The 14,221-nt window shown below is 33.0% G+C and overlaps 1 protein-coding gene across 1 annotated transcript in view; it reads right to left on the minus strand.

The window, feature by feature from the left end:
- LOC102808051 (atos homolog protein A-like) overlaps nucleotides 1–14,221 on the minus strand; it is a 30,902-nt gene that overhangs the window by 13,025 nt on the left and 3,656 nt on the right. Inside the window, exons 2-5 of the mRNA XM_085494223.1 lie at nucleotides 5,452–5,636; nucleotides 4,319–4,503; nucleotides 3,575–3,700; nucleotides 1,475–3,002 (exon numbers count right to left, since the gene is read on the minus strand). Coding sequence (XP_085350349.1) covers nucleotides 1,475–3,002; nucleotides 3,575–3,700; nucleotides 4,319–4,503; nucleotides 5,452–5,636 — 2,024 coding nt within the window. The remainder of the gene's footprint in view (nucleotides 1–1,474; nucleotides 3,003–3,574; nucleotides 3,701–4,318; nucleotides 4,504–5,451; nucleotides 5,637–14,221) is intronic.

The raw sequence follows: 14,221 nt of genomic DNA on the forward strand, positions 1-14,221 counted from the left end.
ATTCCTTTGAATTCATAGATGGCTAAATTCCTTTGAATTCATAGATGGCTAAATTCTTTTGATTTTATAGATGGCTAAATTCCTTTGATTTCATAGATGGCTAAATTCCTTTGAATTCATAGATGGCTAAATTCCTTTGAATTCATAGATGGCTAAATTCTTTTGATTTTATAGATGGCTAAATTCCTTTGATTTTATAGATGGCTAAATTCCTTTGATTTCATAGATGGCTAAATTCCTTTGAATTCATAGATGGCTAAATCCCTTGATTTCATAGATGGCTAAATTCCTTTGATTTCATAGATGGCTAAATTCTTTTGATTTCATAGATGGCTAAATTCCTTTGAATTCATAGATGGCTAAATTCCTTTGAATTCATAGATGGCTAAATTCCTTTGATTTCATAGATGGCTAAATTCCTTTGATTTCATAGATGGCTAAATTCCTTTGATTTCATAGATGGCTAAATTCTTTTGATTTTATAGATGGCTAAATTCCTTTGATTTCATAGATGGCTAAATTCCTTTGATTTCATAGATGGCTAAATTCCTTTGATTTCATAGATGGCTAAATTCTTTTGATTTTATAGATGGCTAAATTCCTTTGAATTCATAGATGGCTAAATTCCTTTGAATTCATAGATGGCTAAATTCCTTTGAATTCATAGATGGCTAAATTCCTTTGAATTCATAGATGGCTAAATTCCTTTGATTTCATAGATGGCTAAATTCCTTTGAATTCATAGATGGCTAAATTCCTTTGAATTCATAGATGGCTAAATTCCTTTGATTTCATAGATAACTAAATTCCTTTGATTTCATAGATGGCTAAATTCCTTTGAATTCATAGATGGCTAAATTCCCTTGTTTTCATAGATGGCTAAATTCCTTTGATTTCATAGATGGCTAAATTCCTTTGAATTCATAGATGGCTAAATTCCCTTGTTTTCATAGATAACTAAATTCCTTTGATTTCATAGATAACTAAATTCCTTTGATTTCATAGATGGCTAAATCCCTTTGATTTCATAGATGGCTAAATTCCTTTGATTTCATAGATGGCTAAATTCCTTTGAATTCATAGATGGCTAAATTCCCTTGTTTTCATAGATAACTAAATTCCTTTGAATTCATAGATGGCTAAATTCCCTTGTTTTCATAGATAACTAAATTCCTTTGAATTCATAGATAAATAAATTCCTTTGATTTCATAGATAACTAAATTCCTTTGATTTCATAGATGGCTAAATCCCTTTGATTTCATAGATGGCTAAATTCCTTTGATTTCATAGATGGCTAAATTCCTTTGATTTCATAGATGGCTGGGTTCCTTTGTTAAATGTGGACTTTTCACTAACTCATTTAATAATGGACCACAGTTTCTGTCATATTTTACATTTCTATGCCATTCAGGGTACCTAAGTTGCATACCCCCAATAAATCCTTGATTTTGATTGTTGTGAAAGCTTTCTTACCTTATGAGGAGTGTTGAGTTCTTCCTCCGTATATTGACATGGACTATACTCTGAATTATAGCATGGTGTATTCTCTATTTGGTCTTTGCAGCATTTGTCACAATCCGATTGGCTATCGTCATTGGAATCCTCTAAACTCTTGTAATCACATCCACACTTTTGTGGTGGTTGCCATAGTGGCTGAGAGTCAAAATCTTGATTCAGCACCTTATATTGAGCACCATTTGATAAGTCATGTAATATTTGACCTGACCTTTGTAGGGAGTCTCCATTCTGCATTTGGCAGGTTTCCTCCTCAACTTCCTGCTTCACATGATAATCAGACTCAGCATGGCTATCCTGAATATCCGGTTTGACTACAGACTGTGAAAAGTTATCCTGAATATCTGGTTTAACTACAGACTGAGCAAGGTTGTTCTGAATATCTGGTTTGACTGCAGACTCAGCATGGCTATTCTGAATATCTGGTTTGACTGCAGATTGAGCAGGGTTGTCCTGGATATTTGATTTGACCTTAAACTGATTGTCGCATTTTTTACTAGACTCGTTGGCATGTTCTTCTTGTGGTTGTTTTTTGTCAGTAATTCGTCTTAAAACAGTATTTAAAAGAGAACTTGTTTGTTTCTGTACATTTTCGAGAGTCCCTTGTAAAGTCCTCCCCTTGCGTCTGAATAACCAGAAATCCCCATCTTCATTTTTGTATGCAAGTTTTTCTTTGTGTTCATGTTTTTGGAAAACCTCACGCTTGTCTTTAAGACACAGTTCGTCTAGACAACGTTCGATGTCATCTGGGTTATTTGCATAAATGGACGAGATTTCCCCTCCATATTCAGTTTGCATTGCATTGTGATTACTGTATGAACCATACAAATCATATTTCCTAGTTTGTTGTTTCTTTTTACCATTTTCAGTTTGCATTGCATTGTGGGTACTATATGAATCATACAAATCATATTTCCTAGTTTGTTGTTTCTTTTCACCATTTTCAGTTTGCATTGCATTGTGGGTACTATATGAATCATACAAATCATATTTACTAGTTTGTTGTTTCTTTTCACCATATTCAGGTTGCATTGCATTATAGGTACTGTATGAATCGTACAAATCATATTTGTTAGTTTGTTGTTTCTTTACTCTAGGAAGAATGTCCATTTGTTGACTCTTTTTTCGTACTGGAATGTTGGTTTGGTATTTCTCTTCACATGTAGTGTTATTTGTTTTCCCTTCTTGGATACCTATAGCAACAGGTCTACATTGTTTGCGTTTGGCTCCTTGCTTTTCTGCTTCATGTAACAGCAACGGTTCTACAGTAAATCCTTCACATATCAGATCGCTAGTGACATCATCATCGTCATCTTTATCCGTATGTGGTACAATGCAAGTAAGACTTGGTATAGTCTTTTGCCGTGGTAATGACTTGACAGACACTTTCATAGAAGAAGTTCTATCGAGATACACTTTTGGAAATTCATGGTGGTCAATAGCGCCCTCAAAGTTATGTGCTAGAGATTCTCCTGGTGCACAAATCCTATTGAAAATATTGAATGTATTATTTAGTAATTCCACTGAATTCTAAATTGTGCTATGAATTCTATCTGCACTATGAGAGCACTGAATTCTATCTGCACTATGGGAGCACTGAATTCTATCTGCACTATGGGAGTACTGAATTCTATCTGTACTATGGGAGTATTGAATTCTATCTGCACTATGGGAGCACTGAATTCTATCTGCACTATGGGAGCACTGAATTCTATCTGCACTATGGGAGCACTGAATTCTATCTGCACTATGGGAGCACTGAATTCTATCTGTACTATGGGAGCACTGAATTCTATCTGCACTATGGGAGTGCTGAATTCTATCTGCACTATGGGAGCACTGAATTCTATCTGTATTATGGGAATACTAAATTCCATCTGCAATATGGGAGTATTAAATTCCATCTTCACTATGGGGCACTGAATTCTATCTGAACTATGGGACACTTAATTCTATATACAGAACTATGGGAACACTATTGGAACACTATGGGAGCAACCAATTCTAAGCTGAACTATGGGAACACAAAATTCTATTCTATGACTGATAGTTGCTTACCTATACACAACAGCTGCAGGATTGAGACCACGAGTAGAGCTATACCATGCACTGAGTTGTGAGAAATGTAGATATGATCTCACTGCTTGGATCAGCATACATCCTGTTACATAGGCTTCATTACACCTTAAGAAATCACAAAACAACAGACATTAACTAAAACAGTCAACAAATAAACAAGCAGCCTTTCAGCACAGATAGCTCTGCTGTTAAGCAATGCACATTTCAGTTGAAGATATCATTAGAAAATGAACATATCTGAGAGAGGTTAATCTGAGGTATCTATAAGTATGGTATCAAAGCAATAAGACTTGCGGTTTTTACCAAAAAGTCAAACATATCACCAAAAAATTAACAAATCCGAGAGAGATCTACCTAAGGTATCTATATGTATAATATTAAAGCAATTGGTCAAGAAGTCGAAAACATCACTTTTACCAACAAGGGACAATTTTCGCCAACATTTAGAGAATTAAAGATATCATCATGAAATGAATAAATGTAAGTGAGGTTTACCGAAGGTACATATACACCAAGTATCAAACCAATCAGGCTTGTAGTTTTCTAGAAGAAGTCGAAAAAGTAAAAAGTTGGCGCAGACAACGACCACAGCAACGGACAATCACTCATATGATAAGTTCTGCTTGACAAATTCAACAGTGAAGCTAAAAATTACTAAAAAGCATAAAAGAGACTCTTGCATAGCCTCAGCTTATGTCCTAATATGGTAGTCACTGTAATTACCGTTTTGCTGTGACTTGTATTGTCCATTGTTCTAACAGAAGACATTGTTGTGAACCATCATTGGTTGTTTCAGATTTATGGTAACCATAGTGACAGTCAGGATAAAGCAAGACTTCAAGAGACATCGGTATTCTATTTTGCCATAGCAACAAGATCTCAGACTCAGTCTGTTTAAATTTAACACACTGCGAATATAAATACGTGGAAGACGATCAATTTCATGTTACAGTACGTATCACAGTTTTCACTGTGTCTGTCCATGTGATGCATTGAATACGTACCTGTTTATTGTCATATTAACATGTCATATTGACATCTGTGTCTGTCCATGTGATGCATTGAATACGTACCTGTTTATTGTCATAATGACATCTATGTGTCTGTCCATGTGATGCATTGAATACATACCTGTTTATTGTCATATTGACATGTCATATTGACATCTATGTGTCTGTCCATGTGATGCATTGAATACGTACCTGTTTATTGTCATATTAACATGTCATATTGACATCTGTGTCTGTCCATGTGATGCATTGAATACGTACCTGTTTATTGTCATATTGACATCTATGTGTCTGTCCATGTGATGCATTGAATACATACCTGTTTATTGTCACATTAACATGTCATATTGACATCTATGTGTCTGTCCATGTGATGCATTGAATACATACCTGTTTATTGTCATATTGACATCTATGTGTCTGTCTATGTGATGCATTGAATACATACCTGTTTATTGTCATATTAACATGTCATATTGACATCTGTGTCTGTCCATGTGATGCATTGAATACGTACCTGTTTATTGTCATAATGACATCTATGTGTCTGTCCATGTGATGCATTGAATACATACCTGTTTATTGTCATATTGACATGTCATATTGACATCTATGTGTCTGTCCATGTGATGCATTGAATACGTACCTGTTTATTGTCATATTAACATGTCATATTGACATCTATGTGTCTGTCCATGTGATGCATTGAATACGTACCTGTTTATTGTCATATTGACATCTATGTGTCTGTCCATGTGATGCATTGAATACATACCTGTTTATTGTCACATTAACATGTCATATTGACATCTATGTGTCTGTCCATGTGATGCATTGAATACGTACCTGTTTATTGTCATATTGACATCTATGTGTCTGTCCATGTAATGCATTGAACGGCGGACAGTGTACTCCTTCTTTACGTCCTTTCAAAGAATTCTCTGGTTGTCTTCCGTCCGATATAAGTATTCCCAAATCCAAAAACAATTTTTCCGCGTTCTCCTCCACTTCTTCCATTCCAGAATGAGCATCTATAAAGACAGTTTACCATGGTTACTGGTTTATTTATTTGAAGTACCTCGAAACAACTACATAAAGACCTCCCCAATACAATGAAGTACCAATCTCTGACACCAAATTTAACTATCATACAAAGTTATATTTGAACTTATCAAGGTGCGATTTTAACATTTGTGCATATATTAGCATACATGTATATATGAGTGACAATATTTCATGTCAAAATCTGTCTAAAATTAAACATTTTAGAATTAGTTAATATTATTATAATATATCTGTCAACGCCATAAGTTACAGTGTACCGTAATTTTGCGATATTTTCATTCAACCATATAATGAAATGCGAATTCTAAATATGGAATTGATTACACAGGTAAGCGTCCTCTAATAATAAAAACAAACATGGCTGCCACCAGGGTTTGACGGGACTCTACTCAAAGAAGTTCGTTGATTCTGTTCTAAACTTTTTTGATTTTCGACATTTTCATGAAGGAACTCAGACAGTACACCATTGCATCAACCTCTGCTGCGCATTGGTCGATACTTTTGCTGTACTGTCTTCTTGTATACTTTGAGGTATCCTAGTAATAATCTCATAGTATGTGGACTTTTTTCATTCACTGTCAATTTTGTTTTTGAGAAAAAAATATCTAACATTATGCAAAAGAATTTCAATTTAGCAGCGTTTTACAGAGACCATGATGAAAACACATTTAGTTAATAAATCCAGCTTAACAATAATGTCAAATGTGTAATTATTTTAGATATGAACAAGTACATTGTAAGACGCTACTGTAAACTACTTTATTTCCGCTTGGATTTAATTTTCACTGAAGGAATGATTCAGTGAAAATAAAATAAAGAGAATATACCTTTTCTCCTATATTTTAAATTCAACCCATCAAAAATCAGTGAAAATAAACTTCATACAAAACACCCCAAAACTCTTTTCAGCGAAAAGTATTTTACAGCATATCATTTTGTCACCAGATGATATTGAGATACCCCCTTGCCATATGCCATTTTCTCTCTAGTTTCTACATCGTTTTTCTCAGAACTTAGTATGATGACCCCTATTTTTATTTCATTTCCAGGTAAAATAAACTTAGACATATATAAGAATAAAAACGTGACATTATTTTTACTAAATTGGGTAATATTAATCAGGACCAGAATTAAGAGGTTTATGCATCTACCAGAACCACAATTAATTGACTTTCTGCTAATTACGTCGAATTAATGTGATTACTGTAAAATCTGTATTAGAAGTGCATGCCTTATAGAAGCCGCACCCATTTTTTTTGAACAATTGAGACTCAAAAATTCACCATTTTTCATATGTGTAGATGCTCTAATAGAATGTTACATTGTACCATTTTAATAGAAGCCACGGCTTCTAATACAGATTTTACAGTAATGATGAAGTAAAGTGATTTTGATATCAATTCAAATCACAAAGTAAATTGTTTGCAAGCAACAAGGTTTTAGCAATTGATAATTCTGTTCTTTGTGAAGTGAGAGGGTCACTACATTTCTAGGTTATCAAAACACACAGGAAAGCATTTAGCTGTACTTAGCTGCTTACTATTAAATCTCATTTTTTTCTGTTGCTCACAAAATCCAGAAAAAATAAATGTACGGTCACCGAACTACTGGTACTTTTCACAACATTTTTTGAGAAACTGATGTAAATGACAATCACTGTAAAATACTTTATTTTAGCTGGAATTAAATTTCGCTGAAAAGAGTTTGTAGGTGTGTTTTGTATGGAATTTATTTTCACTGATTTTTGATGAGTTGAATGTAAAAAAAGGGTATATTCGGTAGATTTTATTTTTACAGGATCATTCCTTTAGCAAAAATTAATTCCAAGCGAAAATAAAGTATTTTACAGCATTCAGCCATTTACTATTTGTTCCCATGGTACCAAGTTTATCTAAAAAATGTTGTACAGGTACATGTATATTAAAACAAACAGCCTATCGACAGGTATAGCATCAATGTATAGCTAGACTGTTGATAATAGAATTTTTTACCAAAAATGACAAAAATACTCACTAAAACTCGAAAATTAAACCCATTGTCACAAAATGAAAAAATCTGTCAGAGGTCCACCCAAGGTGTCTACATATAAAATATTGAAGCAATCCTGCTAAATATTTTATAGAAGATGTCAAAACAAAATATTGGAGATTTGAAGTTATCATCAAAATTATGTAAAAATACATTCCAAGTGGAGATAAAGTATTTTCATTTTTGCTTGGAATAAATTTTCAGTATTTTTGCTGATAAGGAATGATTTAGTAAAAATAAAATCCAGCAAATATACCTTGTCCTATATTTTATATTCAACTCACCAAAAATCAGTAAAAATAAACTCCTACAAAACACCCAAAAATTTTTTTTCAGTAAAAAATTAATTCCAGCTGAAAGAAAGTATTTTACAGTAATACAAATTTGAATGCGACTATAATCCTATACGTAATATCCAATTATCATAATTAGTGTCAGATATTTACAAAACAACCCATCATCTAATTAGAATACTGTAAACTTTCACTGGGTTAAAATTTCACTGATTGACCATTTTAGGCAATTTCGGTAGGTTTTAAATTCACGGTTTTATCATTTAGATAATGTGTTCTATTCTAAATTTCACATATTCACTGGGTTTTAATTTAGTGCATTTTTCAGTCGCAAAATAAGCAAAATTAAAACCCAGTTAATAATTAACCCTTTTATAGTATCTTTGCTAGAAATAAGTAGATCAAGGTCAGGTGACCTAAATCAAGGTCAAGAACATAGAATATAATGGAAGAAACCATTTTAAATACAGGTGTGAGATGTGAAACAGTGGGTGAATATTTTATTTATATATTTTATCACAGTCTCTCACATTGTTGAGGGACTGTGATTTTATATACATAAGCATGCTCACTCAAAATAGGCTATTATTAAAAAAATATTCACTTTTAATAGTTTAAATAAATGCTAACTACAAAATTAAAGTATTTAAAAAACATTAAATATGGTCATCATCATCTCGTATAAAATGAACATTGTGGATAAAATAATAGACTGTGGGTATTCCTTTCATGTAACCTTAGTTATAATCCACTACCCAATTAACACTTTAGAGGAACCAGGGGCGCAGAGCCCTCATGCCATGGCCATGCGCCCCTTACCCTGGGGAGCAGATCCCCTGGCAACCATAAAATTCTGATTGGCCAGGCATCACATGTGGCTACAGTTGACCAGGGATCACATGTGGCCACAGTCTTCAACTGTGACCTGTCTGATAGTAATTTTGGCCCCAAGGAAGCCATAGAATGCTCCATTTTAACTTAGAATTATCAAAAACTTCCTGGTAGGGAGAACCCTATCTCTCCAACTTGGTGGCGCCGCTGAATTGCAGTGCTCCCTCTTGTAGTTTTTTTTTCTAGAAAAAACTTCTGGAGGAATCAACAATAAAGCTAAGTCAACACCACTGTTAAATGAGGGTCGGCAAGTGATATTTTCGTAAGCTGTAATCAATTGTTTTTTATTTTTGTAATAATGTAATTTAAATAAATAAAAACGTAAATATGTAAACAAGGGCAAGGTGTGAAAAGTAATCAGCTATTTTATTTGTCCGTAATTTTTACCACCGGTATATTATTTTTTGTAAACGTATAAAACATTTTCTACATTAAATGTCATAATTCGTACGCAATTCCCAATTTTTAAACATAAATTATCAAATATATTATAATCATATTAAATGTAAAATGTGGATAACTTTATCTGTAAAGTGTAAAAACCTATTTTTTACTTTCATTTTATTTCCTGTAAAAACATAAAATGTCATTTTTATTTCCAGCTATCCCCCCTTGCCCCCCCTCCCCACATCCTCTCCTATTCCAAAGGGTGTAGCTATACAAAATTAGCCAACTTTGTGGTTAGAATATTGTTCAGAGAAATTATATTTGATTAAAACTGATTAGCCAAGTTCATTTTTTGATACAAGTGAAACTAAAAATTGCAAAGCCAACAGTTTCAATTCCACTATGAAAAAAGGAAATGGAAAAATGGTAAATTTTCTCTAAACAAGGAAACAAAACTTTTTCATCAGCCAGTTAGTTAGAACCGATATATCTTAGTTCATCTGTTATACTGTGATAAATGTGAATATTGGCACAGTATAAAAAGGTAACAACTAAAACTGCTTTAGATGTATAAATCTATTAGTATGAATGAATGAACTTTATTGTTCCCGTGTAAAAGAGTAGGTTACATAGGGTGTTTGCAACAATAAAGAATTTTTGTTAACAAGACAATATTTTGAAAATAACTTGAATGAATGTACTTAAAATTCATAAATAAATAAATATGTCTAAAAATAAATACACAAATAAATTATTAAAGAAATCTAATCTCTAATTTTGGTCGCAGCTAAAATAAAGTTCGATATCTCTTGTTGAACTAATTTATCTTGCATATGTATCATCTACTGTAAAATGACTAATTTTCACTGGGTTTAAATTTCGCTGATTTACTATTTCAGGCATATTCAGTGGGTTTTAAATTCATGGCTTTATCGTTTAGATAATGTATTATATGCTGAATTTTACATATTCACTGGATTTTAATTTAGCGCTTTTTCCAGTCAGCAAAATAAGCAAAATAAAACCCAGTGAATAATTAACCCTTTTACAGTATGCAGGGGATTACAACCCACACAGGAAGTTGGATTTTCTTTGGTCTCTGGTGAAGTTGCATATCCCTGTTTTCTAAGGGTTATGGTAAGACATGCTAATAATCACATACATATAGAATACCCAATTATAATGACAAAATGGGGCAGTTTCTGAAAACGTACACAGTATGGAAACTCAACATTTAACTTACATGTACTTTCAAAACTGTCACACACCCAAATTGTACTTAGTAATCTGCCTAAATATGTCTATATTAGTAAATTTGTTAATTATTAAATAGATTATAATTATTAAAATATGTTTTGATAATGATAGCCATGTACGTTTGTAACTGTCTTCATAACAACAAACAGCAATGAACCCAACTTCGTCCGTGCCCTCTCCCAAAAGCAGCAATGACAAACTCCTATTCCCATGGCCCCTTCCCAAAGGTGAAACCACCTACCCAGCGACCCCCCCCAATAATGCAACGATATTCCCAGTGACCCCCCAAAATGTAACGATTCACCCAGTACCCCCCCCCCCCCCCCAGGTTGCAATGACTCACTCCTATGAACTCAGGAGTCCAATATAAATATACTTAGCTTGTGTAAAGTTTGTGAGTAATCTTGGCAATATGCCAATATGCCCAGTCTACAAAACTTACAATACTGTGGAATTTTCCATAAACACTAGTCATTTATAGTCATCAGGTTAATCTAAAAAAATATAGCATTGTCTTATTACCATGGTAACGCTCAATAAAGTCTTGAACTCAAATGTGTGAAGCTAGTTATGATTTAGACTAAGAGTTACTGGTACAGAGAGCTATGACATTCACACTGTTTTATTTTGTGCATTACCGGGGTATATCAATTAATCATCCTTTCCAAAAGATGGATTTACAATGAAAATAAATAAATAAATAAATAAATAAATAAATAAATAAATAAATAAATAAACAAACATTCTCATTCATAATAGTTAGACATACTGTCAATCTGATTGAAATCAGATCATATTGAGCTTTTCTTTTTTTTCGTATTCTTCTATTTATTTTAAATAATAATATTTTTTGCTTTTGAATTCTGTCTGTCAATGACCAATAATCTGAACAAACTCGCATTCATAAAATCTCAACTAAAACCAATTTGTCAACCAATCAGAGCAGGCTTTGTATACAGTGAATAAGCTATTGGTGCATAAATGTCATTGTCCAACCACCGCTTTATATAAAGCCTTCTACAATTTAGAGTTGAACAAGATCTTGTATGACAGTTGTTCAGATCATTGTGCTTTCGTGATCAGATAAAAGATCAGATGAAAAATACAATTTCAAAAAAAAAATTAAAAAATTAAAAAAAAAGAAGCCCACCTAAATTTGATTTAAATCAAATTGCCTACATAATAAAACACAATGGCTTTTGTTACAGTGAATTTATTTCACTTTTTTATCTAATAAGTAGGATACCATAAATTAATTTCATGGTATACTTTATTTAGCTGTCCTGTATCATTGCTAATTCAAAATTTGATAATTCACAATGTGGCTAATTTTCAATTGTATCTTTGCTAATTCAAAATGTGGCTAATTTTATCCTCTATCTTGGAAATTAGTAATTCAAAATCTGGCTAATTTTCAATTGTATCTTGGCTAATTTTATATTGCATCATTGCTAATTCAAAATGTGGCTAATTTAAAATATGCTTGGCTAATTTCAAATGTGGCTAATTTTATCTTTTATATTGGCTAATTCAAGATGTGGCTAATTTATCTACCTTCTACATGTACATGTGTATCTTGGCTTTTACTTGATGACTAGTTATTTTAGTGTTTCACAGTACAGTACAGTCCAAAGATAATTTAACATTTAGCTTGGTTTTAGCTGGCTTAATGCTAGATGAAAGCTATATGTTACTCGGCTTGCTTTCAAGTAAGCCATATATATCTAAATTGTGAAGCGTACACCCATTTTTTTTTGAAAAATTGAGAACGAAAAAATCTAAATCTCTCATTTCTGTAGGTGTTCTAATAGAAGCCGCATCCCCTCTTTTGTATTGTACCATTTTAATAGAAGCCGCAGCTTATAATACAGATTTTACAGTAATCACTTTAAAAAGTATAATAAATTATGAATGGGCAAAGCCAGCTGATAGTGAATTTGGAAGTGGAGTTACACAAGGACTGTATTGTAGGTAAACAAGAATAAACTGAAATTATTAATGCCACTTTATGAAAAGACAGTCACGATAGGCAGCTTGGACGACAACACTGGGACTATACACTACATTCAAGTCATCTAAGGTCACTGACCAGCATAGACACTATTAAAAGTCATTGCACTCAAGGTACAGCCATTTTATTACAGGGCAGGTGACAAAACATATCTATTTCAGGGATTTTTCTTTAAACAAGGGAACAGGGGCACAGCACTCTTATGCCATGGCCATGTGCCCCCTTACCCTGGGGAGCAGATCCTCTGGCAACCGTAAAATTCTGATTGACCAGGGATCACATGTGGCCACAGTCTTCAACTGTGACCTCTGATAGTAATTTTGGCCCAAAGGAAGCCATAGAATGCTTCATTTTAACTTAGAATTATCAAAAACCCAACACCCTGGTAGGGAGAATCCTATCTCCTCCACTTGGTGGTGCCGCTGAATTGCAGTGCTCCCTTTTTGCAGTTTTGTCCTAGAAAAAAACCTGTATTTTATTTTACACATGAAAGAAAATTTGTCACAATCATTCACCATTATTCATTGGGTCTCCCAAAACCATAATCAAATCAAATATCCAAAGCTAAAATCATATGTCCCATAATTAAAAATTTGTATAAATATTATAATGTTAAATTTTTTATTTTTTCGATGAACAGTTTACATTGTGCGATTTTCAAAGATAACGATGTCACAAAGGTTACAGCATTACAGGTGAAACAGGCTGTGCTGTGTACATCTCTGATTTTTTAGCAATTATTCTCTTTAATTCCAGTGCTTTTGAAATTGGTTCGTACTTGGCACATTTGAGTTAGATCATTTTTTCAACAAAATTCCTGTTTCAACTTATCTTGACTCTGAATCAACTTATTTAATTTGATGAGTTCGTTGATGATGACTTCATTTTTCATGGCTTCAGCCAGTGGATTTAGTCATGGGGGTCAACGCATCAGAAAATGGTGTTTTTCAAAATAAAATGACATAAAATTTCTCTATAATCTATGATAAAAATGCAAAAGGTAACTGAGATTTGCAGTCCCATGTGACTGTAGGCACCATGCCAGTTTAATAAAAATGTGTAATGTCATTGTATATAAATTCAATCACAATCTTTCAGGCTTCTCCAATGTCTGGTCGAGCCTAGAATAAAATGCATTGCCATAATGCAATTGAATTAATTTTTTAAAGATAAATTAAAATGTTCTGCAGTCTTTGCAATTTAATATCAATGTCTCAAGATGTTTTTGGAAATGTGAACCACTGGTTTTGGAGCTGCGAAAAGTTCTTCAAATGTAGGTCAGTAGAGAACAAATGACAATACTCAAATTCGTGCTGTGTTCATGTTAAAAATGAAATTTTCCTAATTTAGTTTATAAAACATGTCCAAAGGAACCAGTCTGGAAAAATATATTTTAGAGGTCAGAGGTCAATTCTCTGTTCACATCAGCCCACAAACAAGGATTGTGGTGATTGCTGGGTTGTTTGTTTTACATTCACTAGGTGTAATGCATGGTTTATATCATATATTTATGCTATATTTTTTGAGTGATTTAGTTGTAGTTTATTTTAAAAAGCTTTAATACAGCAATTACCAAAACTGAAATGTTAGATTTCATTAAGGATGTAATAAAGCATTATTCTATTCTATTCTATATCTGAGTAACATTGAGATTATGTGGACCCATGTACCAAGACTGTAAACC

Source organism: Saccoglossus kowalevskii, chromosome 20, assembly GCF_978046115.1.
Source record: "Saccoglossus kowalevskii chromosome 20, keSacKowa6.1, whole genome shotgun sequence".
Lineage (NCBI taxonomy): Eukaryota > Metazoa > Hemichordata > Enteropneusta > Harrimaniidae > Saccoglossus > Saccoglossus kowalevskii.